At 39.8% G+C, this 26649-nt stretch overlaps 2 protein-coding genes across 5 annotated transcripts in view; one reads left to right on the top strand and one right to left on the bottom strand.

The window, feature by feature from the left end:
• The window catches only part of dipk2ab (divergent protein kinase domain 2Ab), a 29313-nt gene extending 17823 nt beyond the window's left edge, over positions 1–11490 (bottom strand). Inside the window, exons 1-2 of the mRNA XM_037757077.1 lie at positions 11000–11490; positions 2596–3467 (exon numbers count right to left, since the gene is read on the bottom strand). Coding sequence (XP_037613005.1) covers positions 2596–3249 — 654 coding nt within the window. The 5' untranslated portion in view covers positions 3250–3467; positions 11000–11490. The remainder of the gene's footprint in view (positions 1–2595; positions 3468–10999) is intronic.
• A 2923-nt stretch (positions 11491–14413) lies between these two features.
• The window catches only part of LOC119480694 (sodium/hydrogen exchanger 9-like), a 76548-nt gene continuing 64312 nt past the window's right edge, over positions 14414–26649 (top strand). For 2 of the 4 annotated variants that reach the window (XM_037757208.1, XM_037757205.1), the window contains exons 1-4: positions 14416–14691; positions 16201–16400; positions 24001–24093; positions 24279–24355. In XM_037757208.1, coding sequence (XP_037613136.1) covers positions 14541–14691; positions 16201–16400; positions 24001–24093; positions 24279–24355 — 521 coding nt within the window. In that variant the 5' untranslated portion in view covers positions 14416–14540. Of the gene's footprint in view, positions 14692–16200; positions 16401–24000; positions 24094–24278; positions 24356–26649 lie in introns of all 4 variants that reach the window. The other 2 variants (XR_005204987.1, XM_037757207.1) reach the window with 2 other exon arrangements.

Below are 26649 nucleotides of genomic sequence, written 5' to 3'. Positions count from 1 at the left end.
ATACACCGAGTCATACTGGCTTCTCTGAAGAGGGGTTTGACTACAATCAAGCAAAATGAAGCATTGCTCCGAGCCTGACAAGAAGGCGGTGTGATAAACAGTCCAAATAAGGATCAGGTTTCATTAAATAACTGATCATAAAACTCACAATCCTCTTAAACCAGTCCCCACGCAGTAGTGCTCACCTAAAAAGGAGACGAGGTGTTGAAGTACAGCAGCTCTACCACTCAATATCTATAGACGTCATTAATTCTTTATGGTCTGCTGCTGCCCAACCTTGTGTACAGAGCCTCTCAGTCTCTCGGCAAATTTTCTCCTCGTCTTTCTAGTTCAGTGATGCCGACGAACAGTCGAGGCGCTCTCTGAGATGTCTGGCACCTTTTCTTTGTACGTCACCCATCCATGCCCACAATCTGGCGCATACCCTATAACAGTTGTTTCTTATACCCGCAGGTCACAAGTTCAGCATGAGATCAACAATTCATGAGTCCCTGTAAACATGCAAAGGCTACGCCGGGCGTAGGGAGTGAAGGGAGCCGTGGACAATGCGCGAGCATTATGCGTTTGTCTGTAGATAAGGATGGGGAATGGGGGTGGGGGAGGTGATTCATCGAGCCTCTGAACTGGGGCATAATGGCATTAAAAACACTGATGGAATTATCTGGCTTTGGAGTTTGTGGAGCGTACACAGAACGGACAGGAAAATATAGGAGAATGACACAGATAGAAGAAAGGGCAAAATGAGAAAGAGGAGAGGAGAAAGGAAGGATGGGGGAGGGAAAGCGACCACACAAGGCTAATCAGATTTTATAGATCAACCGGACTAAAAGGCTGATCTCGCCCTTTTGTCCTCTGAAATGCCCGGAGGTGTCCATCCCGACGTGTAGAGGGGGGGGGGGGTTGGAGGTCAACATAAGTTATTGAATGTCTACACAGGCCATGCCTATTGTTGTTGTGACATGACCAATGCTAGATTGAAATTGAAATTGACTGGCTGCTAGTAAATCAGTGAGAAGAGAAAAGGATGTGGAGGACATATGTGATATATACAGTACGGCTGCTCTGACATGCAGGATGACAGAATGGAGATGGGTCGTAATTTAACTCCTAACAGGGGGGTCAAAGCAAAACAATTACATTTAACAGGCACCATTTTTTATGTTGGCAGCACATTTACTCTGTCGAATTAAAGATTTCTAATGTTGCGGAACAATGTTATTAGACCAACTGTATCAAATCTGTGTTTCCATTCAATTGACAAATATTAAGCGTTTGAAAAGACGCAGAAAAAGAAATACGAATTAGGCGTGTTTCCATCAACTAGGACTTGGCTACAGCGTAGTTTTGTCAAAAGTTGGCGCTATAGGCTTTGCAATGCTGTAATCTGCCAGTAAACAGAGTAGAAGAAGAGGAGGTAGCGAACCAGAAACAAAACTAGTCACCTTGGCCATCTAACCATCTATGAGAGAAAAATGAAGAGGTCTTCAGGAATTTGTTTCAATTGGGCAAGTTTTAATAGTTCTTTCATGTCAGCTAGTATTGGCCATGCTTCGTGCTATCCGGAGACGAAGACAAGCAGTTGCGTATTATGGGAATATCCAGGAACACGCCGACAGCGGAAACAGCTGATCAGTCAAGTGAGCTATGTCAGAATTTATTCAACAAAATCGTTTTTCCATAACACATTTAGCACATCAACTATTTTCGCAATTGAGGAAGTCTGCTGTTTCTATACAGATTTTCTATTGCAACACTTCTGCAAAATGTGCATAAAACGATGTGAATGGAAACACAGCAGTCTCATCAAAACTAAATATTTAACAATGTGTTGTTTTTTTGTCCTTCAAGTTGTGAATTTCAACAAAATCTTGGTCCTTGGTCAAAAACTTAAAAACAAGCTTTTATTTTGGAGGATTAGTGAAGGGATCAAGAATATTTGCCCTAATACCACTTAGCAGCCCCGCAAAAGATCCCTCCACGTGCCGTCTCCCACAGATGAAGAGAAACCAGTGGACGCAGACGTATATTAAAATTAAAAACAACTTGGACCATTTACAGATGCATTCTTGAATTATTCAAAACTGCCCTACATATAGTGTTAAATATGCAGTATTGCCGCCAGCAAAAATCTCTCATCTTTTGGGAGGCCACGGCTCTTAAACCCCTCTCTATTCTAAGCAGAGGAGTATTCGTGCTCCAGATAGCGGACGCGTGGTCTCGCTGTAGCCTGGAGTTTAGGGTGAGGGTGTAATGGCTTGTCTCAGATCTGTGGAAGAGGAAGGAAAAGGAGGATTCCCACCCTGTAATTTACTGGGGGCTTTGTGGGCCAACACCCTGGCTCACTTACTGATGCTCTTATCCTCTTTGTAGCAAAAAGGTAATCCAGGAACCGCGCCTTATCAGCAACTCTGAAAACACCTGGGGCCACAGATCAGCTGACAGGCACCTCTTTATCGAGATGCAATATTTTCTTCAGAGACAGTAATGGTCAAACATCACTCAATAAAAAGAAAACCTTAAAAGCCTCAAAATGTTATCGCACACACACGTTGCTTTAAAACAGCTCCTGTCCTGAAAATACTGAAAAATACTAACCTGTAGTACGAGCGGCTCCGGGTTGAACGCCAAGGTCATGAGCAGCTGCATTCTCTCCGTGTCTTTGAGGTTCTTTAGCAGGAAGCTGCCTGAGTCTTTGGTCTCAGCGTACCTGCGGACCACGCGGTCCAGCAGCCTCTGAGAGGGGCAGTGCACCAGGTCTGACCAGCCCTCCACCACCTCTGGAGTGAGCAGACGAACATCGCCGTTGATCCGGGCGAACTCAGTCTTGTACATGGCCTGGATGAGGTCACAGCGCGGCCTGCCCGTGGCCCTCTTGCAGATTTTCTGATCTATCTCGGCAAGCTCCTGGTTGGAGCCGAGCCGTTTCAGCACCACGCGGCGCGTGCCCTCCCTGGGCTCGCCGTACTGAGCGAAGTAAACATTCTTGACATTGAAAACGTCCAGGAAACGCAGGCGACCCCAGGTTTCGAAGGAAACCTGGCCGTTCATGAACTTGCGGCACCAGCTGGTGCCAAAGCAGGCGGGACACTTGTTGAGGTTGATGAAGCGTCTGTCGGTGAGCTCATTCTTCTGGAAGGAGGCGAACAGGTTGTGGGTGTTCATCAGCAAGATGACAAAGAGCCCCACGACCAGTAAGAGCTTCAGACAGCGGTACAGGCGACCAAGTTTGAGAGGCAGGAAGCGCAGCATGATGGGGACGGGGCAGGGGTAGGGAGGAGGAGGAGAGGTGTTGAGACGATCGTCAGGGAGCTAACCTCAATGCCTCCCCGTCATGATGTACCCGGGTAGTTTCTAAAGCGGCAGGCAGGGGCGAGGTTGGCACAGCTGCCCCATGCCAGTCTCTGGCAGAGGCCAGTGAGTCATGTTCTCCCTTCTTGGTGTTTGTATGCAACCTCGAGCCAGCGGGCCTGAAATCAAGCACAGAAAGGGAGAGGGGAACTCATTACATCAGGGAAAATCAAAAAGATGCATTTCACAACATGGAAAACATGCATAACAAAAAAGGTTTATCTAATTTTTCTTCTTCTGGGTCTGCAACTTGAACACTTCAGTCCTAACATGCAGAAACACTTTCTCTGGCATATGAAATTGTTTGACAAATTCTAATTGTTTGGGTCATTTGAGAGATTTCATTACTTTTTGAGCAGAAATGAGATGGCCCACAGCCAATGCAATAAACCCGTCTGTGCCTGTTTGTGCCTCTTTCTCTTTGGGAAATCATTTCTTGTATACTCCCCCAATATAAGAAAGACAAATAAGAGTACGGGAGAGGGGAAAATAAAGTGTCAGTGATCAAATTAAGAGGAAATGTACAACATCCTCTCCTCGTATAAATAAAATGTGCTGCACTGCGAGGATGATTCCTCAGAGGGCCTTTCCTCTGCCGCTACAGAAGTATCCATCACTTTTCTTTTTTCCGATGCGCAGCAAAATAACACGCCGTCTGCATACCTCAACAGTTACACCAAGCTCAGAAATCTCAATTTTCTTTTCTTCGTCCCGCTTCAAATGGAGAAATCTCACTTTGCATTGTGAAGGGAGTCACGCTGTGCGTAGTTTAACCTTTGATCAGAGTTGCCCTGCTTCGTTTTAATCACGCTTTGAAGTCGTTTCTTTGAAAATGGCTGGTGTCACTAAAATAACGTCTGTAGTTGAGGGGGCGAGAGGGAGAATCTGTGAATACCTCTATTAGGCATATCGATGTCAGTGGAGAAGGGGATGGTGGGAACTAAGAGTGGAAGAAAGAGACAACAATCTGGGTTCACAAGCCCCCCGTAGTCTGCCCATGGTGAAACCAAGTTAGACCCCCCAATCAGCTTTTTGGCAATGAGTCTTGTAAGTCTTCTAAGTCGCTTTAAGGAAGACAATGACTCGGGCCATGCAAATTAGCAATCCTCAATTAGAGCTCATTAGGACATGCCTATTAGGACAGCTGACTTGAGAGGGCACGGCTAACGAGCGGGCACGCTGGCGTGATTAGTGTGCGTGTCGATGGGTTCCTCGTGTTTTGCTTTCAGATCGAAGCGGCTGAGATGTGGAGAGACACGGGGGCTCGAGGCGGCCAAGAGAGCAGCAGCGGTTGTGGGGAGATGTGCGGCTGTGGAGTGTCAGATAAGAAGCTGAATACACTAGTTCTTAGCTCACACCTCTGTCTGGATATACTTTGAGCAGATCAGGCCAACATCAGTAATGTAAAAATAGACCAATAGGGGGATCTACAGACGGCTGCACCACATAGATTTTTTTTTAAGGAAAAGAAAAAATATGATTCATGCATTTTTTTGCCATTCTCACCATAAATCTTAAACTTGAGCAACGTGAGTCAACGGTGAGCACATGCTTTTCTTCTCTGTACCATAAATAAGAGCGAGATAATGAGACTTTACACCTTTTAGATAGAAGCAATCTTAAATCATGCTTTGAACTCTGTGTAAAACTAAATAGCTACTGTAAATCTTAATGGTAATGCGTCACAATTTCCATTAATTATTTATTTGATCATTATAATGAACAGCACAATGTTATTTTATGCCCAAGAATTAATCAGAGGACACCTTTTGAATATCCTACTTCATGCCCACATTACTCAGATCTCAGAAGCAAAAAAAAAAAATGTACAAAAAGATAATTCTTCCTGCATTTCGTCTGAAACAGCATTTCCTTGGGCAAGCTGAATAAAGCAGCTGAAGGTCCACATCTAGCTGACTTCATCAAAACGCTTCCAGCCTGATAAATGAACAATAACCAAGTAACCTCTCCGCCGCATTCACAATGAGCTGAAAAAGAACGCCAACACAATAATTTATTAGTGTGAAAAATTCATTCAAATTCTACTAGATATTAAATTGGGAAGGGAGGATGGATTTGGAGATGCAAAATAAAAAAAGTCTGTGTGAAGAACTCAAAAACAACAACTTCAATAGCAGCCAGAAGGATGTGTGCCGTGTGTCTTCTACTACGGGGAGCGAGAGGGAGCTGATTGCTTGAGGGGAAAACCGAATATCCCGTCGCTATAAGATCTCGATTCAAGTGCCATTTAGCATCTAACGCAGGCAGTGGCAGCACAGACGTGGCTGCGAGATCGTGGGAGCAGAGATTTAACTAGGATCAGCGAAAGGGCTCAAAGGAGGACAAAACATAACCTCAGTCAGGCCGAGAAGATGATCATCCCTTCATCCTTTTTAGAGAAGAGAGCCAGGGCGGTCTGGAGCAAGCCCCGAACAAGACCTGGCGGAGTAATGAGATGCACGAGCTAACACGGGGAGGAGACGTGGCTTCTTTTCTCCTCTCCAGAGAAACTGTTAGGCCTCAATTACCTTTGCAGCGTTACCTGGATTATGTCAATGATCGTGCTAATTGTTGAAGTGAAAAGGGTATAAGCCACACGCCGCGTTTCGTTTAAAGAGAGACAGCCGAGGTGTTAAAATGCTTAACATGTTGACAATGAAATGCACGAATCTGCCACCGATGGCTTATCCTTGATCCTGTACTTTTGTTCAGCATGAAGCAGGAGAGTGTAAGAATTGAAATGCTACTAGATTGGAGTTTTTATAGCCTGCTGCTGCTACACAGAGTAATGAGAGTGAATAAACATAAATCTTTATTGGACGGACGGATGGTCATTTAAGATGGGGATATTTTTTTTTTTCAAACATCAAAGAATAAAGACATATCCCTCACAAATTAGTGCTATTTTGTTTTTAATGTATAAGGGACATGTAATGTTCTATACTTCTGGTGAATATAATCCAATCAATCTTATTTCTATAAATATATATTTTGCATGTACAGTTCCTTTTGTTAACACCTTATTTTGAAAACCTGACGTAGTCACACGTGTATACTTCCGCTAACTTCTCCAAGTCCATTGCTAGCTCTCCCCGTTAGCTCCGTTCTCTTTATACATCCATGGTCAGCTCCATTGGGGCCGTTTGAATGCATTTAACATAAAGGTCAGTATATGGGTGCTCTACGGTTGTAGCGTCGGCCGATTTTACCACAGAAATGAGAGTGTGACAGCTGGCTTGACTGCACGTTACCGCAATACGGAGAACGTTTCCTGTTCATGACAGAGTTAGCATGCAGCTTTAGCCATGATGTCTAGCTCTGCTTTTCCAGGAAATGTGTGAAACTCAAAGTGTTTCCATACTTTACTGTATGTGTAGTGTTTACCACGCTGGATCTCAAATGGGAGGGTGCAGTTTTGCACTTACTTGTTGCGGCCGATTGTGGATTGTTTTGGCTGACGGACACGGAATAGATATGACGCCACGTTACTCAGACTGCAACAATAAAAGCGTTAACTTCCTTCAACCTCCGCATAGACTCAAATTAAGCAAATATATCGATTCTGGCACTAAAAATCGATTTCAAAATCGTAACAAAAAAAATAAAAATCTCAATGTGTAGGTGAATCGATTTTTCTTCCCACTCCTAGGTAATTACCTCACTAGATGGCTTCTTGTGAATTTTACACCTGCAAAACCATTTGTTTAACTCCCTCACTGTCCACTGCTGTATGCCACCTTACGGTTATTTAACAGGATGGACAGAGAAGACGGCAGACTGTGCAGAGCTCAAGGTTGCCTGTACAAGTTTTTGACAAGGGTAAAGTTCACCTAAAGCTCTAAATTAAAGCCAGATGCTTCGTATTCTAACACAGATGTTTCCCACCGGAATAGAAAGGCAGTGAAATTTAAAGCAGTGTTTTCTTTTGGACAAACCTCATCGTGCCCACAGAAAAACGTATGTTTTAAATTACCTCCCCCTCCTCCGTTCCTCCCCCTCGGTGCCTCTGCGAGAAAGGAGGGATGCACGATACCAACCGAGGGGAAAACCCTGTTTGGAGTAAGCACCAAAATTACCTCTCATCGCACACAGCCCTTGCCAAAACTGGGGTAAGAAAGTTTCTCAGCGTACTCTCGGTCTACAAAGTACTGCGGTGAGCGCTTCGAAAGAGAGGCGAAGAAAAGAGGGCAAATCAAAGGATGCCTGACTCCTCATGCATGGGAGATGAGTCTCGCATTCGAAATGTTCCAAGTTTGGCAGATGTTAAGAGCCACAAAATGGCTCATTACTGATACAGAAAAGGCACCAGATGAAGCAATGGGCCCCGTGTTGGCTTAAAACAGAATGACAAAGGTCGAGACAGAGGGAGATGACATCGTAATATCCCAATATTTCAACTTTTACTAAAACTTAGATTTTGACGGAACAACGCAGATAAGAAAAGAAGGGGTTGAAAAGAAAATTTCCGTCTTGAATAATCTTCTCCACAGCTCATTGTGTAAAAGCTGGCTGCAGATAATGGTGTTCGAGGGCAAGGCTACTCTCAGGCTAACCCATTTCCTTCGCTGCACCTGAGGCTAAACTTCATTATGATATAATGAAGTCAAGCCACACATGAACACACTTGATTAATTCCACTGGAAATGCAAAAGAAGAAGTGCTGAAAAAAAAGCGGGCCGGGATACAGTGGAGGAGTTGGAAAAATAGAGAGAGGAACGATATCACCAATGTGCTAATGGACAGCAAGGTGAGAGAAACTTTTGAGTTATTGCTCTTGTGATGGAAATGAATGGAAAGAAGTGATCACTGGAATACAGAGCAGCAGATCTCTGAATGGACGCACACAAACACACACATGAACGCCGGTATTACCACCGAGCTCTACTCAAAGCTCGGAAAAAAGCCCCCCCTCCTCCATTGCAATGTCTCCAGCTTGAGAGAAGAGGAACTACTGTTGCCAAGGTTATCGACCGAGGGAGTCAATAATGTTTGATCAAAAAAACATTCAGCCAGCACCGGATCGCCTCAGTACAGCAAACACGTAGACAGTGATGGATAGATACAAATGACAGTAACAGTCGCGCACCTAATGGGAAATTGAGTCCTCACAATATAAGCACCAATTAGCAGCATCCCCCCACGTGAACATTAGTCCATTCGTCTCTGGCCCGAACCAAACGGCGGAGGTTTTAATGACAACATCAATGCTATATCTGCTTTGCGCCAAACTGACGCAGCTGTTTGGAAGGACACACTCGAACTGGGGGGGAGATACGCTCTGGATTCTTCAACATGATAATCATGTTTGTTTTTGTATGATTTAAACACAGCTGCACATTTTCACACGAGCCAGCATAGAAAAAAGTTGTCATACATTTAAATCTCATGTTAATGCCAGTGCAAAAAACAAATGTGTCATCTAAGTGAAGCTACACTCGGACTGATTCAAATAAGCTGTCTAAACAAGCTTAAACAAATGGGAAATATGTTTAGAGTGTGGGGAGGGAAATCAAATTGATTACCTGACACGACACACATTTATTATGTCATTTAAGGTCACTCCTAATGTGGCTCCATCTGTTGCAGAAGTTGCTTTTATCGGAGTGATTTTGGGTGAGTTTGGAGGTCAAAAACAAAAATGCACTGCTGCTCCGGTGGGAGCTTTTAGGCTACAATTACAAGACGTTCCCCTGCTGAGCGCTGTGAAACATTCAAATCAACCACCAGCAGAAAGTCTGAAGTGTATCAGTCTATTTTCATAGTCCCCCTTGCAGAAGAGCGCCACAATTAGTCTCCTGTTATGGAAAAAATTAATTCTAAGCAGCCCGCTCTACTCATTAGACTGTAAAGAGAAATTCTTCAGGACTTATTACAGACTGTCTGGACCAAGCAGTCGGACTGTTGTGGTAATCTATTTGTTCTTTGAAGAAAATCAAGGGCAGAAGTTTGCAAAGAGCCAGAAATCTAATGGTCAAGTCAATTTAGTGATAATTGCAAATTACGCTCTCATATTCAATGCCTGAGCCTGTCTGTGTGATGTCTGAACCTGCTGTTTGCTCACACCAACGAGGAAGGCAAATCAAGTTGGGAAAGTGGAGACCTGTTGAGGTGCATTAATTTGAATATTTAAAACTACAGTGCTAAGTAAATAGGAAGCAATGCAAATACATTGTTGAAGAAATGCTTTCAATTGGTGCTGCACAATATATCGTTTTTTTCATCGTCGTCGCACGATAAACACAAAAGGCTGCAATATTGCACTCGGGAACATTTTAAAGTGCAGTTTTCTACTGATTCTCTCTTTCAACTAACTCAAGCAAATCCCCATCATTCTTTTATAACTGGTTTATGTTCAGTTCAATTTGTTAAATAAAAGAAATGTTGGAAATCATTTTCTTTCATTTTTTTTTAAGTCAACAAGCAATTTCTTGTATTTTAGCAGTATACTGAAGCAGCAGAAAGGCATACACTTGGATATCTGTTTGCAAGTAATATCGTTATCGCGATATTCAACATCATTATTTCCTCATATCGTGCAGCCCTATTATCAATGAACAAATCAAAAATGTGAATGCATGCATCTTGACACCAGTGCTATAATATAATATGTTCTGCATACAAATGGCCAAAGGAATTCATATTTAGAGGTTTAAGGGATTGTAGTTTGGTGCATTATATGATTTTGTAAGTTGCATTCAGGTACCAGTGGTGCACATAATGTTCTCTATAATGACAGGAAAAAACTACCTAAAAAGATAAGAGGACTAATTGTAGGGCAGGTAACATACCAAACGACTGTAAAGAGAAATTCTTCAGGACTTATTATAGACTGTGTGGACCAAACAGTCGGACTGTTGTGGTAATCTATTTTGTCTTTGAAGAAATTAAGGTGCAGAAGTTTGCAAAGAGCGAGAAATCTAATAGTCAAGTCAGTTTAGTGATTATTGCAAACAAGTGTTGTTGCTATAATATAATATGTTTTGCATACAAATGGCCAAAAGGAATACATATTTAGAGGTTTAAGGGTAGTTTGTTGCATTCAGGTACCAGTGGTGGACATAGTGTTCTCTATAATGACAGAAAAAAATAACAAAAAAGATAAGAGGACCAATTGTAGGGAAGGTAACACACTAAACGGATATTATTTTGAGATAGTTGCAACATAGTAGCAATAATGAACTTCCTGTCACAGTTCAGCGGATGTGATGCATCTGATAAGAGACTTTGTTTCTATAAAAAACTCTATGTATCTTATCTTATCATCATTTCTGAGGAAGCAGCAGTGACTCTTTAAATGTCAAGCATGCTCTCACGTTAGTAGGCTGCATATACTGAGTGTTCTGAATATACCGTGTTTATTAAAGAGGTATACACTAGGAATTTGGTTTTGTTTGTGCAAACAAACAGTATAATAACAAAAAGAATAGATAAAAACGTTAGAATAAAAAAAATTAAATTCTATAAATAAACAAAAATAAACATGATATAAACAAATAGTGCAAATATTGCCGGTGTGCAAAGCTTTGAATTAATCACTTAATCAAGTCGAGGTTGCACATATGTATCCTTAAATTCACATTATTTAAAGGCTGAGTTCAACATGAACAAAAAGAGCTGCAAAGAGAAGAAGAAAAAAAGCTGTGAAACAAACCTGTGTGTGACTTTTCTCCTCTCCTCTCCTCTCCTGGTCCGTAGTAGTAAATGTTTAGCGCTCAGTTTGTATCATTCTTATAATAAAGTTGCAGCTCAGACGGACACTTTCAATCACAGCTGATACAATGTAGCTCTTCTCTTATCAAGCAAACTCACACGGGGCTTCCCATGTCTAGCTCCTCTAAGGTATGTAGCTCAGCTAGCCTGCTAGCTGCTGGAATAAACAGTTGGGATGTCGGAGTCTTTAACTCTTCATATACTGGATCTTCTCCGACTGGACGACGCGGTCCTCCTCACAAAGGACAGCAGCGTCCACGTTGTGCGTTAACGTCCATATAATGTCTCATGAGTCCCCCTTTGTGGTCTCCTCTTTCTCTTCTTCTCTCTCTCTCTCTGCAGGCAGCAGCAGCAGCTCACTCCTCTCTCTCAGCACCACAATGGGTTCTGTTTCCACTCTTTTTCAACACCAGACCTCTTTACTCTTTACGACACACGCTGTCTGTTTGCGGCAGCGGTTGCTAGGAGATTATTCTAATATTGTCTCTGTCTGGGAATAAACGCCCACCAGAGCAAAAGTTTGCACAAATTTCTATTTATTTTTATCTCAGTGCTTCCATCAGTCTAAAAAGCAACCTTTGATAGATAATATAATCTAAAAAATAAACTTTAAAATGCTCACAATGCAATGCAACTGTTGCTTCATTCATTCATTCTCACTGTGCAATATCATTTTCCACTTGTGCAACTTTGTTAATAGGCTGTTGTAATGGAAAAATATCTCCTGTAGTGCACTCTTCTGCAGACTTTGTGTGACTCAGTGTCTCTTCTTGCAGGAATAAAATACAACAAAGACATTTCATCTGTTTAAGATCTTTATTTCAACATTCATTAGGACTCATCTTGGAATATTGACATCATTTCCATTACACTGTTTATTATCAATACTGTATATACTCCTCCTATTTGTATACTTCCTTCTATTTAAATGGTTCATATTTTGTTACACTTTTTCTTACTGTGTTAGCTGATGCATCTTGTTTTTTTGCACTATCCCCTTTACTGCTGTACACTGCAAATTACCCCACTGCAGGACTAATAAAGGAATATCTTATCTTATCTTATCTTATAATGTTTCATAGACTAAGCTACTGGAGTTACCCTGCACTATACTCATTTTTAACAGTCTCTTCTGCACTATATTCACTTTTTTAATAGTCCTGTATCACAGCTGTTACCCTGCACTATATTCAGTTTTAACAGTTTTCTTCATCTCCTTGTATTTTTATATCTGGTATATTTTTTTGTACTTTGTACTTTGCACTTCTAACTTTCTTTACTGCCTTTTTACTAACATGTTGTGCACTATGGAACTGTGATGCTGGAAACTTAAATTTCCCTCGGGATCAATAAAGTATCTATCTATCTATCTATCTATCTATCTATCTATCTATCTATCTATCTATCTATACACCATCGAGTGTAATAGGAACAGTGGGCTTAATTCAATGTTAAATGTTTAATTTTACAGCCTATAGGGTCAACACTGATTTAAATACAGTATTGGCTATATCTATAGGTATGATTGATTTTTCTTTTACTACATTTGTATTATTTTTGTATAACAATCAAAAGTAAACTGATGAACAAAATAAGCCATTACTAGTGAACAAATTCAATTAAGTAACTGCTAATTAAAGCCATCGACTGATTCACTTAGAGCTAAGGGACAGAGTGGAGATTCAATCCGGCCTCACACAAGCAATGGGCTCCTTTACGAGCATTAGTTGGCATTAACTGCCATCTGCTGGAACAATGGAGAATGACATCCAATGCATGATGCATTTATGTGCTCTGGGAAATACCGGAATTATTATAAAGCATAGTAAAGATATAGGCCCAATAACATCCAAGTCCCATAAGAAAATCTAAATAATAAATATTGAATTAATGCACAGGCTGGTCTAGGCTGGACCCATATTGGCTAGATTATTTTTTTTTTAATTTAAATGTACTTTAGAGGGAAAAATAATACTTTACCCCTATTGGCCCATAACAAACATAAATAAAATATAAGACTGACCTTGTGAACCTAGCCCCATGATGTGTCCAGGTTCATAAGGTCAATTTGGTTTTCAAATAATACGACGCTACTGGACAGAATAGTGGCAAAATGTCAGAAAGAAGATATGATCATGACATGGAGCACAAAAATTAAAAGCACAACAGCTGAAAGAACACCGTGACCAAGATCTACTAATTTAAATCCTTAAATTGACTAGATATTTCAAGGCTTAGATTAAAAGACTGTCTCAAAGTGTGTGTGTGTGTGTATGCCAGTGGTCCCCAAGTGTGTACGTGTGGGCCATGTAATATTCATGCTTTTATACACTAAATGTATACACATGTTTCTGCTAATGTTAAAGGGACTGTTTGTACGAATCAGAAATGCTTGTTAACAGCGACACCTGTGGCCGTTAAGTCAACGAAAGTCGGCATCGGGCTCGCGCTTGCTCGCTCTAAATAGACATGAACGAGCATCGCTCAAAACAGTGAGGCGACACACGTCAGCTAAAAGCACAATATCAATCTATATTTCTACATTCACTCCCTGTCCATTGAGTTCAGGTTGCTCCCGTGAGGCCGCAGATACAGTTTTCCTAAATGTAGGACCAATAGGCTCAGAAATTCTTTTGTTCATTGGTTTCCTAAACAATGCCCTGTAATGTTGTATGATGTAAGCTTTTGTATTTATTGCCTTTAATAGGCTATTTATTGTGTTTATTGACTTTGTTTGATGACTCTGTGGTACTGCTGACTGTACATCAAATTGCCTCTAGGGGATAATAAAGTTTTCCTTGACCTCGATTTATACAAAATAAAATCCTGCTTACAAAAATATATTTACTACATATTCAATTCAGTTGTTTCCCATAAATGGGACGACACCTATTTATTTATTTATCTATCGATCGATCGATCGATCTATTTATTTATTTATTTATTTATTTATTTATTTATTTATTTATCTATTTATCTATTTATTTATTTATGTATTTATTTATGTATTTATTTATGTATGTATGTATGTATGTATGTATGTTTGAATGTATGTATTTATTTTATTTGTAACCTTTTTATTATTTATTTATTTATTTATTTATGTGTGTATGTATGTACTGTATGTATGTATGTATGTATGTATTTTATTTGTAACCTTTTTATTTATTTATTTATTTATCTATTTATCTATTCATCTATTTATCTATTTATTTATTTATTTATTTATCTATTTATCTATTTATCTATTTATTTATTTATTTATTTATTCATTCATTCATTCATTCATTCATTTTAAATAGGACAAAAACCTGTAGGGCTATTTCACCACGTGTGGAAGAGAAAACAGAGATTTCCATGCAGCAGTGAAGGCAGCACAGGCTCTGGAGCGCTGCTGATGCGGATGTTGCTGCTGCTGCTGAGTTCAATCAAAAGTAAAACAGTCGTTTCCGACATGTTTGACCTCGGCTTTAGTGTGAAAGATGTCGGGCACTGCCAAACTCAGACAGGACAGTGCGACATTGTTTTCTCTCGTAGCAATTGGCTTGGCACTTGTAACCATTCTCAGTGTGTGGAAGTTAAAACAGTTTAAATACAGACTCATAAATGAAACTGGAGGTGCAATGTTTTATGGTAAGTAGCCTTAAAGTGATGATAACCAATTTAGAGCACGGAAGCCGTTATTTAACAACACTTCCGGAACTCACTGTTTAAATAACATAACAAATAAAGTCAGTTTTGGTCACAATTTTGGGTCTTAGTAGTGGCCACTTTCATTTTTTTTTTTCTTTATTCATATTTTTATCATTTATCTTTACCAGGGCAATTCATAATTAGTACAAAGACCACTGTGTGATGCTATCTAGCTTACCTTGTTCACAGTGGTGGAATGTAACTAAGTACATTTACTCAAGTACTGTAGCCTACTTCAGTTCAAATTTGAGGTATTTGTACTTTACATTAGTATTTCCATTTTTTGCTATTTTCTACTTCTACTCCACTGGTTACATCTCAGAGGTAAATATTGCACTTTTTACTCCAGTACATCTGTCTGCAGCTTTAGTTACTTCTCAAATCACAGTTTTGAAGTGTTCCTTTATGTGTTGTGAATATTCTCTTTCTTCTTAAGCTAAATAAAGTCTTTAAAAAGCTTAAAAATCTTTTTCTGAACTCATGAAAAGTGTACTTTTTTAGAGATAAGTGTTTTTCACAGTACAGAAACAATACAAACATGTGATGATCTCATAGATTATGATGCATTGCTGTAGATTAAACTACCCAACAGTATATAAAGGAGTTAAAATGAGCACAACCATAAACATCTATAGCAGGAAGATGCAACATTACTGATAATACTTGCATGCTTTTGTGTAGTGGATTATTTTCACAGTGTGGTATTTGTCCCTACATTTACTTCAGTAAATGATGTGAATACTTCTTCCACCACTGAATTAAGGATAAGGATATTTTTAAAGGTGTGATACATATGATTTACTTTTGTATATGGGTGGTTAGTTGGCTTTATGGTGATAAATGACATTGGACTCTGGACCAAATAGGGTACAATAATTGCCAGGTAGTTCCAGATACCATAAACTATCAAGGGCTCACTAGCAAGCATGTACTTGATTCATGTTTCATATCCATGTAGTTCTTCTTCTTTTTGCATTAGCCTACAGCTGCATAATTATTTGTATTAAGGCTGCAGCTAACAATGATTTTCATTGTTGATTAATCTGTTGATTATTTTCTCAATTAATCAATGAGTTGTTTGGTCTATAAAATGTTAGAAAATGGTGAACAAATGTCGATCAATGTTTCCCAAAGCCCAAGATGATGTCCTCAAATGTTTTGTTTTGTCCACAACTCAAATAGATATTCAGTTTATTGTCATAGAAGAGTAAAGAAACCAGAAAGTATTCACATTTAAGAAGCTGGAATCCGAATTTTCACTATTATTTCTTAAAAAATGACTCAAACCGATTAATCTATTATTAAAATAGTTGCAGATTAATTTGATAGTTGACAACTGGTCGAGTAATCGTTGCAGCTGTAATTGATTTAGTTCTGGGTTATTTTTGTAATATATTACATTGCTTTCATAACAGCAGCTTTGTCTCTCTTGTTTGTACTCTTCTGCAGGCATGCTTGTGGGGTTAACGGTGAGATACTTGTCATTTGGCTCGGGAGAACATATGAACGATATGGAAGCTGCGTGCGTTTGTGGTGGTTTTAACAGCACTCCTCGCATCTTGACGGTTAACATCACATCGCACTTCCACTGTTTTAGACGTGTTGGGAAAATCAACCATCGATGCCCTCCGGTCTCAACCCCTCATACGGTAACTATGGCAATTTGATCTGCGCTTCAAACACATGTTACAGCAGTGAATTATTTATGTGAATAGGCGCTGCACGTTGTGACACAACATGGCCTCTAATGGAAAGTGAAACAACTTGTCTTAATAAAACATTTGGTGTATAGTCAATATTGCAGAGGGGAATACGTGAAAACAAACTGCACCGTACAGGATGCTCTCTTATCCTCTGATGTTGTATTATTTAGTCTGAAATAACATTTTCTTTCTTCATTGCCTTTTCTTTGATCACATCTATATTTTGTCCCTTGTGTATGCCGGGTATTTACATCAATGGTCTCCTCTGATGGTGCTTAGTTGTTGGTTTTCCTCTAAATTACTGGCATGGTCTGTTTGTTATTGGGGAAGCAGTAGAGTGGCGGTACAGAGAAAAATAGGGCGAGAGAGCAATTTAAACTATATTAGGGATTTATTAAGGAGCAGATAGGGGAGATTATATTTTCAGGTGTGTGGAGTGGATAAGGGGGAATTAGAAGACAAACACAGAAACCAATAAACACACTAGATACATAGACTCTAAGTTAGAGGTCTTTATTTTATCATGTGCGCAACAGAGAAGCAGTCGTAGGCTTCAGGCACCCTCCAACAATGCTCATTGAATATTTATATAAAGAAAATCATGCAAGTAAAAGCAAGATCTGAATCTAAGATATAAAGTAGTGCAAGTTAAAATGTAAGGCTAACAAATGAAATTGAAATAAAGTAATAGAAATTTGTGTAGACAGTATTTCAAATGAATAAACAGAAGGTAAACAGGGATGTAGTAAATGTATATGCACAATGAGAAGTAATAAATATATACTTACAGAGGTGTAAACAGTTGTGAAACAGTAAGTAAAAGTATATACAGGTAAAGTGACGGTTTAAAGGTGAAGTGATAATTGTGATGAGGTCAGAGGTCTCCTACAGCACGGGGTGTAGAGCAGCTCCATCCTGGTGATGTGCTGGGCAGTTTTCACCACCCTTTGTAGATCCTTACAGTTGAGGGTGGTGCAACTGCCACACCAGGCAGTGATGCAACCGCTCAGGATCCTCTCGATGGTGTAGATGTTGCAGAGTACTCTGGGGTCCATGTTGAACCTCTTCAGCCTGAGGAGTAAGAATGTCATGGAGATAGTGTCTGTTTGGTGAGTCCAGGTCAGGTCCTCACTGATGTGAACTCAGAAGAACAGGAGGCTACTGACTCTCTCCACTGTAGTTTCATTGATGGAGATTACGGCGTGTTGTTTTCTTAGTCTTTTCTAGGGTATTTTTCCTCGGTTCTTATCATTGTTGTACTACTTGTAAAGTCACTGCTGTTTTGTTTTTTGCACCAATAACAAATGTGTGTCCTCCTCGCTGTTGCTTTTTGTAGTCCACAGTCAGCTCCTTATTTCTGCTGACGTTGAGATGGAGGTTGTTGTCTTGGCACCAAGATGTCATGGCTCTGACCTCCTCTCTGAAGGCTGTCTCATTGCTGTCGGTGATCAGTAGTGATGCAACGGTTCAACAAGCCCGCGGTTAGGTTTGTCTTGTGTTTTTTTGGGTCACAGTTTCAGTTTGAGTTGTTTTGCACATTAGGGAGAAGAAACACATGACCATTTCCAATGTGTTTGAACTTTAAAATATATAAATAGATTGATTGATTGATAGTAGAAATTATATTATTATATTATATGAGGCCATAACACTGATTTTATACATGAAATAAGGCAGGCTGCTTAAAGGTACTGTTTGTAACTTCTTACACATTTAAATCATTGCGGGTCGGTGTCCCATGCGCGCTTGCGTGTGGCTACGTTGTTCCAACACAAACTACACGGAAGAACCAAAACTGCAAAGGTCTATCTAGTGAAGCCTGTCTTGCAAAACAGTGTTGGCTCTTCCTGCTTCGGCCTCCCGACCGCGTTCAGAAGACACAAGGGAGATCGTAGCTTCGGTCTCCAGGGCCGGAATCTCTGCTCCTCTACCTGCCTGCTTGCCTTCACTCACACACCGCGCTCGTTCTCACTCGCTCTCTCGCTCCACCTCTCTGCATGCGCGCACACTACACACTGGAGAAGAGTTAGTTTAGCTCTGAGAATATCTAGTGAATGTACAGTGGAAGTTTGTGCAGAAATAAATGCTGCAGCTCCTCCAGACCAACAGAGGTTTCCCGTGTCGTTTCCTGCTGCTGAGGGAATAGACTGTGCACCGGAGCGAGTAACGTTATCATCTCCGACCGGGGCTGCAGTGGCTCCCCTGTTACTTCTGACTGCGGTCGGGAGGCTGAAGCAGGAAAACACAGTATCAGCATTGATTTATTGAAAAACCTTCGTCTGGTCAGCTAACATTACTGCCAAGCAGGTGAAATATAGAGTGATATTGTGGTTTTAGCTGACTTGTGTTGCCTCACTGTTTTGAGCGATGCTCGTTCATGTCTATGTAGAGCGAGCATGAGCAACAGGACACTGACTTTTGTTGACTTAACGGCCACAGGTGTCGCTGTTCACAATCAATTTCTGATTCTTACATAGGCCTACTTGACCACTCTGTGTTCAGATAATTGCCTCTTCTATGTCTGTGGCACCTCATCAAGTAATTAGCAGGCCTGTATTTAATAGTGGTGCAACGGTTCACCAAGCACACATTTGGGTTTGTACGTCACTGAGCATTTCGTTTGGTTTTGCTTCCCTAGTAATCAGCGGTCGTGTCGTCAGCAAAGTTAATGATGGTGTTGGAGCTGTGTGTGGCCACGCAGCCGTGCATGTGCAGGAGAGGGCTGAGCATGCAGCCCTGAGGGGCTCCGGTGTAGAGAGACACGGTGGAGGTAAATGTGGTGGTGCCTATCCGCAAAGCCTGGGGTCTGCCCTCAGGAAGCTCAGGATCCAATCACAGAGGGTGGTGTTGAGTTCCAGGTCTCTGAGCTTGATAACAAGGAGGGCACAATGGTGTTGAACTGACGATGCTGAACTATATGAACAGCATTCTCACATAGGTGTTCCTCTGGTCCAGGTGGGAGAGGACAGTGTGGAGGGCTAGGGGGATGCTGTCGTCCGTAGATTTGACCTGTATGCAAATTGAAGTGGGTCCAGTGAGTCAGGGAGGGAGCAGGTGATGAAGGTTTTGACTAAGTGCTTGAGGCACTTCATGATGGTGGAGGTTGGTGCTACTGGGCCGTAGTCGTCCAGGCAGAGGACTTTGGTCTTTTTTGTGAGAGGGTCAATGATGGTCTTTTTGAAACATGTGGGAACTACAGACTGGAGCAGTGAGAGGCTGAAAAAATGTCAGTGAAGACATCTGCCAGTTGGTCTGCACTCTGTACACACCTTGAGAGCTCGGCCAAGGATGCCATCATGTCCAGGTGCCCTGCCTCGGTTAATCCTTTTGAAAGATGTACACATATCTGCCCTGTTGGATACTGCTAGTGGGCAGGGTGTCCTGGGCCTTTTGTACTCCTTCAGCCGGAATCACTTTAGTAGAGTAGATAAAGCAACACAAAGAACAAAAAAATGCTTTATACTAACACTTCTAACAGGTATGTTCCTGCCAACAACTGCAAACATAAACTGTGAATACAATGAGAAAACCCAAATTTGGGTTCCTCTCAAGACATGTTGTGTGTTTACATGCACAGTTCCCATAATGAGATACTCTTGCAAGTGATATTGGTGGCGGATTGCTCTGCACGGCAGGAAAGATGTGAAATAGTTGGGTAACCTCAACAGACACTGCAGCTTTTTCCGCTTAGATAGAGGTGGCCGTCTCAACCTGTGACACTGAACTCAATAATGGATGTGAATATCTACCACCTATTATAAAGTGGAGGGAGCTATGATACTGTGAGCAAATGTTCCAAATCACAAAATGCTGCACATAATGTATATCAATAATGTTTTCATAATGTAGTAGAGAGGCACTGCTGCATTTGCTGCTGAGCCATTATGTTTATGAACCCTGCTGACTCAAACAGAGGTTTGAGATTTCTGTTGGAAACATAAAATCAAACCTCTTTGCTAATTTATGTGACACTTAAACTGTATATTGCATACATATAAAATTATAATATATCATATACAGTATATTGGTATATTAATGTTGTGAAAACTGCACTGATAACGTTACGCTTTCCAAATTACTTGAATATTTCTAAAATAATAAACATCCAGTCAAAAATGTGTTTTCAACTAAATGTTTTAGATACTTATGACTTTAAATCCGGAGGGAGCTTTATGTTTTTTCATGTTGAAGGTTTCATTTGAGTCCTGCATACAAGGATTGTTAAACACTTTATCAAAGTACAGTGTATTGTGTTGTTTGTTGTCACTGAGGTGCAACAGGAATAATGTTAGAACTGGATCTTAAAGGGATAGTTTGGGTGTTTTGAAGTGGGGTTATATGAGGTACTTTGGTTAGTTTGGATTCACCAAAGTCACACAATAACACAAACAAACAAACTAACCAATCGAGGCAGCAGTAGAACAGCAACTCCCGTGTTCTGCAAGGTAAAATTACAGCTTTTTTCAATGGAGTCTGGTGGCTTTGGTGAGCGCATAAATGGATACAACGACTTCAGTTCCCCGTCAGAAAGGGCTGTCTCACAGTAAGGTAAAGCAGCGATATACTGTTTATTACTATTCTAAATATAGCGTACACTTAAACTGATATTTATTTTTTTAGGTGGGTCTTTCTTTTAGGTGGTTAAAATATGTTTTGCTGCCGACCTCGTCCACAGCAGCACATTGCTTTGGTTCCGTGCGGTAGCTCCTGTCTGCTTCTCCAAACTGGGGGCGTGCCGACCGTCATCTACTGTAGGTAATACACTGACTATGGATAAGTACTTCATACAACCCTACTTCAAAACATCCCTTTAATCCAGAGTGCTGCAAACTACTCATAGCAGTAATTTGTTTAAAAGGAATTAGTCAGAGACTCTAATATCACTGCTAAGTAGCAGAGCCTAAGCCTTGACATGCATGGGCCTCTGGTTGCTATTAGTATTATTACTGTTTTCTGGCTCGCTTTCATATTTTAGCGGCGCTATAAGGGAGATTTGTCGTATCAAAGAAACCAACCAATGAGCCAGGGAGCCTCACGATGGCGAAACAAGCATGAAAGGATGTGAAACGAGCATATTTGAGAACGTATTTCTTAATCTCAGAGCGATTTTTCAACCCGAGAGAAAGGGAGTAAGTGACCCGTGAACCTTGCAAATCATCCAGGCAAAAGTGTTACTCTTCACTAATGGCTCGGACTCTTTGAGGCCCTTTGAATGCCGGGGTCTCATTAGCAAACAAGCAGAGGCTACCACAAAGGCCATTACGTCGGTCGGACCATTCTGTGTAGCCTTCACGCCATTAAGCCTGATACATATGGGGACCTAGCAGGGAGAGATAAGAATTTCATTGCATTACTGAGTCCATTATGTGCCACCGGGGAGTAAAGCATTAAAGTTTGTGGTCTGATTAAATTTAGTGCTGCTCAGCTGAAGAGGCAATTAGTGTATACAACACACCTCCATCCTCGACTGTGAGGTGCAGGTGGCCCTTGGAATAAAAACCACTATGCATAATTTATTGATTACAGTGTCTGTATTAGTCTGCATTTTGTATTTGTCATGCACAGCCTGCACAGATGGAAAAAAGACATGTATATTGTGCTGTGTGGGTAATTGCAGCCCGCAAAAAAAAGTCATTTATATTGAGCTGAGTGATGGTGGCAGAAAGATTGGAGCAATTTGTAGCTCTGGCAACCATTTCAAGTGTGAATTACTGAGAAAGCATTGTGACTCTCCAAACTCTATAGGGGGCTTTCCAGCATCTGAAATGATAATTAAAAGAACGCAATCCTCCACGTATCCACACATACAAATGTGTAAATGTTTTTTAAAAAGCAAAATCTCAAGTGGCCCTATTTCAGCAAGCATCATCACCACATCTCTGAAATTTAATTGAACTGGAATTTAATTTTGAGCAATGTAATGATGAGACCTTGTGGGATGTAGGAATCAGTGAAAAGGTAGCACTATTTTGATCTGAATTGAATATCACTGCCGTTTGATCCTCAGAATGTACCCACAATAGACATAAAATAGAGTCAAGGATGAAACACATGAAAGGCTACCTTTCTGAGCGGCTTGTATTGCATCACGTTGGCCGGGATGAGAAACAGACAGAGAACGTGCACGGTATGTTAAAAAAAAAATGCCTTGCACTCTGGCTGTTTGTGTTGGAGGTAATGCAGGTTGGTGTGATCTGCAGCTTGGATTTTGTTTGATGTTAATCCAGCTATTGTCTCAACATGTGCTGCGGCTACACTAATGGTATTCACTTATTCCCAGTCTAATGAACGCTGGGAGCCTCTACGGTGAACGCTTACACAACCAGTTAGACTTCTCACTTTGTATTATGCTTTGCTTTAATCAGCTGAAGAAGTCTGAGTCAGGGCACTTAGACTGAATGCTAATGCACTACACAGTAATTATATTATCGGGCTCTAAGGTGATGTAATAATGCACCATCTAGTGAAGGTTCAAAGTCTGCTGCTGTTGAGAAGAATTTGTTTTTTTGTTTTTGTTTTTTACTTTTTATTTACTGACTCACTGTTTCCAAGATACATAATCATTTCATTGTACAATATCAATGAATAAGCCAGAGAACATGCCATAACATAATCATAAATCCAAAAGCAATATTTTATGTGAGGGTATATAAATGGATAGATAAAAAGAAGAAAAGGAAGAGAAAATGAAAAAATAAAATAAAATAAAAGCAAGGGGAAACAGTCAAAATATAATAATAATGATAAAAATACAAATAATTATAATAATAAAAGAAATAATAAAAATAAAATAATAACAATAATTGGCTGTTTTTCCTTGCTTTTATTTTATTTTATTTATTAATTTTCTCTTCTTTCTCTAACAATAATGGAATACAATAATACTACTGCTACTGCTAATAATAATAATGGTGATGATAAAAAATAATAATAATAATAATAATAATGATGATGATAATAATGATAATAATAATAATAATGTAAGTAATTGAGTGGAAAATAATAATTAAAATGTATAAATAATAATTAATAATTAATTAAAATAATAATCATGATCGTAAGAGAAGGTAATGCATAGTGTTATGAAAATAATTTTCTAGCATTTCGTAACATACCATTTAAACACTCAGTAACATGGTTAATATTTGTGATGATTAAAGTGATGGTTTTTGTATTTGGAGCGTACTTTTTGGTAGCTAACTCTGTGCAGTGGTATCATTTTAATGCTTCCAACTGCACTGTTCATAGGTGGGAACAATAAAAACAATATAAACCTGGAATGTCACATTTTCTTCCTATTAGCAATATGCCATAGTTTTTTTTATTTTTAGAAAGAGAGGACAGATAAGATTGTCGTGGTACCTGGAGACTGTTGTGACATTGGTATTCAAAAAGAAAAAATAACCTGCTGCCTGTCTGCCAAAACAAAGCTGCTGAAGTGAACGCTGTGTGTGTGTGTAAAACCTGTCAGTCAGTCAGTCAGTCACATTCGGTAAACGGAGTCCTCTTGCTCCCCACGGAGGCCTGTCACTCACCAACACAACAGCTCTGTCTTTTACAGGAGACCTTTGATCCCGAGGTCCTGTTCAATCTGTTCCTGCCACCCATCATCTTCCATGGAGCTTACACCCTTAATCAGGTGAGACTGCTGTCCTGACATGCCTCAGAGTGTAGGGGAAAAAGACATCATCAAAGGACTGCTCCTGTTGTATGGATGCTCCTGCCTTATAGTATGTGCTGCTGGAGTTTAAGTAATTGTGTTGCATATTGTTGGCCTGTTTGTTTGATGTTACTAATTGATGTTTATTTTAATTTCTGTTCTAGAAACGATTCATTGCGAATCTTGGATCTGTTGTGACCTTTGCGTTTCTGGGAACCATAATCAGCTGTATGACTATAGGGTAAGCATTTTTTTTTTTGTTCATTCACACAAATTAACACATCAAAAATACAATAACCCAAGAGTTCTTAACAAGTCATAATGCATTCTTCACCAATTTCCCCTGCAACTTGATTTGATGCTGTCGGATTGGTTTAAACAAAGTGGATCTGGTGAGTGCAGTTGTGTAGTGGTCGTTAATGAGGTGGGTGTACTACTAGGTAGATGGGTAGGTTACAGAAGATGAAGTGAGTATATTCTCTTATATATTTCAATAGCTTTTTGGCTGATAGGTGGGTATACTGTAACCCGCCAGAAAAAGAGGTGGGTTAACCCCGTATACCTGCGTATACCCTCCACTGCACCACTGATCAAGTGTAAGATAAGTCCCAATAATATTCACCAAAAATAAAGAGTCCAGAGTTCAACAAATAAACACAACTCTTCTGGGATTCAGTAATAAACAACAAAAGATATAAATTCAGTTTGCTCAGTTTTTTCACCCAACGAGTAAATCCTCTTCCCAAACAAATCAATAGGGAAAAAAAGCATCTCTCAAAAAGTAAATAAACCCAACATCTTCAACACTGTTGGAGTTAACTCCGGTATCGAGCAGTTGATCGTCTTCGTGCAATCACTTTTTAAATAACACTTGGGGGAGGGTATCAAGTATCTTCAAGTCAAAAGTCTCAAGTCTAAGTGAAGTTGCAAGTCTTTTTTTATTTCGTCATGTCGAGTCTAAAGTCAGCAGAGGTACTGGATATCGGATAATGTCCTGAAAGCAGTGGCTTTTCACATAGTTCACAGTGCATAATCTAAAACAATTAACTGATTATAGCATAAACGTTTTTTTGGATTAGTTCATTGATAACATTCTAATTTACTTATACAATACAAGAGACTTAGTCAGGGATATAACATGACATTAAGAAATATTAGATGTAGAAACTAAAAGTCTAGAAATGTAATCATACACACATAAAGCTTTGTTTCATGTATGGATTGTGCTATCACCATTAGTAGTAGTAGAAAATGCAACAGTCTTGTATTTACAGTATTGTCAAGTACAGTACATATGTGTTCATGTTTTGGTCATGATGAATTATAATTCTGCTATTTTTAATTATTGTTGTTGCTCATTTTCAGTCAAATTAAATATTTTTTTTAAAAGTTACCTCTGTATTGTGCCATTTGTAAATCGATATGCTATGTCACAGTTCATAACTGCATAATATTAGTATACAGCATATACCAAACACTAATTGTCATGGTATAATGTTTCTGCATTTGGCATACAATACATAAAAACAATGTAATTTACTGTTTTTCACAAAGATTTAAGGAAGATCTTTTGGGAGCTGTGTCATCACATCTGCAATGAACTCAAACTCTTTGCAGCTGTGAGTAGCTGTGAGTGCATTGTGGTACAATGGGCCTTTGTCATAGCAGTCATAGCAACTAATAACATTAATTACTGCTCTGTTTCAAGTTTCCCAGCGAGCTATGACAGTGAGCCAACATGCACAATAGCGAGGCCCTGGAACTGAATGACATGAAAAAGAGCCAAAAAAATAAAGTCCCAGGGGAACGGGAGTTAAAGCATCTTTAGCTTCAGTATGGAGAATATTCCCAAGTGAAACTGAATATGTGAGTGGTGTACAGTGACGAGAGGGATTTAAGTCGCATTTGATTGGACTGCTAAAAAGAGGGCGTGCGTAGAATGTAGCACAGATTCATTGATGGATGGATGTCATATTGTCATATTATTGGTTGAAATTGGTTGGTGCTAGGTTACTTAAGCACGTCATATTTTGTTTTACAGGAAGAAAAGATGATTGGATTTTGATATATCAAAACAAAGAAATAGATTTGTTTTGCATATATTGTTATATTGATGCACAATATGACCAGGGACGTGATCTAAAAGGGTTAAACTTCAGAGTTATTAATCACAACGGTGCTTTTTCTATTATGATAAGTCAAGATATCTGCTTTGAACGTCAACAGCACACTTAATATGATCCCATAATCAAAACCTGCAGAGCATTAGCATGTAGTAACTGGAACAGGAACTGGGTTGCTATTCTCACAACACTAGATGGCGCTCTCAGACTTTGGTGGAAATCAAGATCTTTGCAAAGCAGTTGTTTCTGATGCACTAATTTGCTGCACACAAAGACAGAGATAAAAACCTCATAACTCCAGTTGTTGTTGTTGTTCCTTTTATAACTCCAAGATCCTCTGTGATCAGAAAAACACTCCTTGATTTTATGAAAACCTTTCAGAGGATTATATTGTTATTATATATTTTTTTTC

Source organism: Sebastes umbrosus, chromosome 21, assembly GCF_015220745.1.
Source record: "Sebastes umbrosus isolate fSebUmb1 chromosome 21, fSebUmb1.pri, whole genome shotgun sequence".
Taxonomy (NCBI): Eukaryota; Metazoa; Chordata; class Actinopteri; order Perciformes; family Sebastidae; genus Sebastes; species Sebastes umbrosus.
Note: the sequence above shows the minus strand (reverse complement) of the source record. Positions and strands in the feature narration are given on the sequence as shown.